The 4,156-nt window shown below is 40.1% G+C and overlaps 1 protein-coding gene across 1 annotated transcript; it reads right to left on the reverse strand.

Annotated features, from left to right (window-relative positions):
• Positions 1-736: 736 nt before the first annotated feature.
• Positions 737-1,716, reverse strand: LOC102826798 (olfactory receptor 10A4-like). Its single transcript, XM_006870165.1, has one exon. The coding sequence runs from the start codon at positions 1,694-1,696 to the stop codon at positions 743-745; it is 954 nt and encodes a 317-aa protein (XP_006870227.1). The 5' UTR covers positions 1,697-1,716; the 3' UTR covers positions 737-742.
• Positions 1,717-4,156: the final 2,440 nt, after the last annotated feature.

The following is a 4,156-nucleotide window of genomic DNA, read 5'->3' on the forward strand; positions in this document are numbered from 1 at the left end:
GACTCAATGGTACCTAAAACAACAACAATATATCTTCAGGGTCTAGACCAGAGCCTGAAGCATACTGATTGCTGAATACGTACTTGTTGAAAAAAAAAAAAAAAAAGATTTATAAGTGAAGAGTATTGTTTAAATCATTACTTTAATTATCTTATAAATGGAAATTCTATAAATTTGCTTAGGGTATATGAACAAATAGAAAACATAAAGCAGAATATTACAGAATAAAGGGTATAGAGAAGTTATATTAAAAAATAGTTAAAGAATTTTTTAAATGGCAGATTTTAGTGAAGCTATTAACCTTCAGAGAAGTTACCAATCTGTAAAAACTAATAGCATCGTTGGAGCCACTGGTACCACAGACCCGCAGAAGACGAGGGACGGGGACTACTGCAGTTCTTTCTAGTCTCATTTATGTCCTATTAGTTCTGGTAGCATAATGGCTACAAGTTGGACTGCTAACCTCAAAGTCAGCAGTTCAAAACTACCAGCTGGTCCGTGGCAGAAAGATTAGGCTTTCTGTCCCTGTAAAAACTTACAGCTTTGGAACTCCCATATAGGGTCACTATGAGTCAGAACTGATTCCATGGCACACCATCACAACCACCATTCAGAAACTGATTCCAGTAGAATGTCCAAAATCTCATCATGTATACTGTTGTTCTTGGAAAGAATAGAGGTCAAAACTCATTTTGGAATTCACTTTCCTTTTGTCTTTGCATTCTGCTATTTCATTTTTCATCTAAGTCAGTCTTAGTTTCTGGAGGCCCAGGGTCCTATGGATGACCCGCTTCAGTGCAGCTTTTACTTCACTGTTCCTTAAGCTGTAGATTATGGGGTTCAACATGGGAGTCACTACAGTGTAGGAGAGTGAGAGCAGCTTCTTGCTCTCAGGAGAAGTGCTAGACCGAGGTCGGAAGTATGTGAGGATGGCAGTGCTGTAGAAGAGGGAGACAACCAGGAGGTGCGAGGAACATGTAGAGAAGGCTTTGCGTTTTCCCTCAGCTGAAGGCATCCTGAAGATAGTTGAGAGGATAGGGACATAGGACCCCAGGATCAGCAAAAATGGAAAGAGGATGAATAAAACAGTAGCTGTCAAAGCCTCCAGTTCAAACAGAGAGGTATCAGCACAGACCAAGGCAATGACAGGGGGACTGTCACAGAAGAAGTGGTTCACCCTGTTGGGACCACAGAATGGGAAGCTGAAAATCCAGGTGGTCTGTACAGTGGCCACTGGAAAACCTGAGAACCAAGAGGCAGCTGCCAGCTGGGAACAGGCCCTGTGGTCCATGATGACTGGGTAGCGCAAAGGGTCACAGATGGCCACATAGCGGTCATATGCCATTGTGGCCAGGAGGCAGCACTCTGCAGCCCCAAAGAAGAAGAAGAAATACATCTGAGTGGCACAGCCAAGGAAGGAGATAGTTGTGTTCTGCTTATTCAGTGTCCCCAGCATCTTGGGCACAATGACCAAATTGAATCCTATCTCCAGGAAGGACAAGTTTCTGAGGAAGAAGTACATAGGATTTTGTAGGGCAGAGTCAGCTGTAGTGACCAAGATAATGAGGACATTTCCCATAAGGGTAACCAGGTAAATGGCCAAAAAAAGGAGGAAGAGTAAAGCCTGTATCTCAGAGGACAGAGTTGAGAAGCTCACAAGAACGAATTCACTGACAATTGTCCAATTTCCCCACATTATTCTTCTGCCCACGATTTCAATGGTCAGTCAAACCCCAGCAGGTTAGGGGCTGTCTCTGCATATTATGAAGACCTATATCAGTGGGTTAAATGTTGAGCTGCTAATCATAAGGTTGGTAGTTTGAACCCATCAGCAACTCCATGGGAGAAACATGAAACTGCTCTTGCAAAGATTACAGTCTCAAAAACTGTGGAGCAGTTCTACTCTGTCACTATGAGTTGGAATAGATTCAATGGCAATGAATTTGTTTGTATCGTAGCTTTAGAAAGGCAACCTCCTGTGGCCTCATTCTTCGCCTTCCTTGTCCCAGTTGTTGAAGATCAAACAGCTGTACAATCTAAAATGTAAAAAAAAAAAACAAAAAAACAAAAAACGAACCTCACTATTGGATTCACACTTTGGGGGAAGAATGCTAACTTTTTTCTTCTTCTTCTTTTTTTTTTTTAAATGGAACTGTTGTTTTAAGTACCATCAAGTCGGTTATGACTCATAGTGACCCTGCATAGGGTTTTAGGTGAGTGACTGGTAAGTTTGAACTTCCAACCTTGTGATTCAAACCAACCTTGTGGTCCAGTGTTTATCCTACAAGTGCAATACCAGGACTGAACTGAGATATACTTTATATCTATACAGAGCTGATATCTTTCCACTTTATAGAGGATGGTTTACCAAGTCACAGCTTCTCTTTTGTGTTCCTACCCGCTCTCTCTTCAACAGTTAGTGGTGCTAAAGAAGAAACCAAATCCAAGCATTTCTGAATAGAAAGGTCTTGATGGACGGTGAAATGTGGTGAGGTCAAGCAGGTACCCCCCCCTTTTTTTTTTTTTGGCAAAACAAAAGAATGGGAAGTAGAAAATCAAGGGAGGTGAACCAACCATTACCAAATATTTTAGAAGAGTAGTCCTGAATGTGCCCATTCCTGGTAAAGTGAAGGATCAGCAAAAGAGCAAAGACCCCTAATGAGATGGATTGGTACAGTGGTAACAGCAATGAGCTCAGGCTTAACAGAGGTTGGGAGGCTGGTGCAGGACTGGCCAGTGTTTTGTTTAGTTATGAGTGGGGTCACTATGGGTAGGTGCTGACTCAAGGGCACCTAACAACAACTTACCTGGGAAGACTTCAGTTTGTTGGAGGAAATCTCCATTTCTAAGAAATTGTGAGCTAAGCAGAAAGACACAATATAGAAAAAGTTTATTTTGATCTCAGGGTCAAAGATTATCTGTTTGGCTGAATATGATTAGACATTAAACATTATTAGCCTTATAATCGGATTCCCTTGATTAGCTTTGCATAGCGCATACTTTTGACTCTTAAGATTCCTAAAGCTCAAATTTTATATGTTAAAAAAGTCCAAGTGAAATAGTCAGGTGTTACTAATAAAATTCAATTCTGTGAAAAATAAGCAGAAAAGTTCACCATTGCATCAATAACTAAACTTCAAAATTGGACCCCTGAAATTTTTCTAATGGCTAAAATTAAATGAAAGAATAAGTATTTTTTTATGTAATTGTTGTTGTTTTCATACTCTAGATGAAACTACATGACAGTAGAAATTGTACATAAATTGTCTCTTATTCAAAGTTTATTCCAATATATTTAAATACTTTCTTTAAGAAAAGATAATCTCTATATAAAATGCAGGCATAGTGAGCTTCTTTTACAGAGTACTTAGATACACTAAAAAATGCCGTGTAGTCTTATACAATTTACACAGATTTCAAGTGCTTTTCTTGTACTTACCCCATATCAGTAAATGGCACCACCCTTTTGGACAACCTGAAAACTGATCTAATCCTTCAATTCATCCCCCAAACTTGAATATTCTTCCTCTTAAACATTACTTCAATGTCACCTTCTCCATCCTGATGACAACTTCCTTTAGGTTCTGCCTATTTTTGCTGGCCTGGAATATTGTAGTAACCACTTCTCTAGTTTGTTACCTTCACATCTATCTTCAATTTGTGTGTCATACTTGTGAGAACAACTCTCATTAAGTCATTGTTGTTGTTGTTGTTATGTGCCGCGGAGTCAGTTCCGACTTATAGCGACCCTACACAGGGTTTCCGAGGCTGTAAATGTTTACAGGAGCAGACCGCCTCATCTTTCTCCCGTGGAACCGCTGGTAGTTTCGAAGTGCCGACCTTGAGGTTCGCAGCCCGATTCGTAACCACTACGCTACCAGAGCTCCTTCATTAAGTCATTACCCTGTTTAATATTTTCTGTCACTCTCTATTGTCCCTAGACTAAAATACAAACCTTATATATAACAAGGCCTTTGTTTATGCTGTGCTTGGTTTTTGTTATGTTTTGTTTGCTTTTGGTTTTGGTTCAGTTTCAAGTCCCCTATACAGCCAATGCTTGAGTCACACCAACATATTTGCTGTTTCTTATACTCACCATGTTCTCACATCTCCTTGCATTTGTCCATTCTGCTCTCTCGCATGGAAATCTCTTCCT

This window comes from Chrysochloris asiatica, unplaced genomic scaffold (genome assembly GCF_000296735.1).
Source record: "Chrysochloris asiatica unplaced genomic scaffold, ChrAsi1.0 scaffold00140, whole genome shotgun sequence".
NCBI classification, from domain to species: Eukaryota; Metazoa; Chordata; class Mammalia; order Afrosoricida; family Chrysochloridae; genus Chrysochloris; species Chrysochloris asiatica.

Coding starts and splice junctions, on each gene's coding strand:
- LOC102826798 (XM_006870165.1), bottom strand. CDS start 1,696: ATGTGGGGAAATTGGACAATTGTCAGTGAATTCGTTCTTGTGAGCTTC.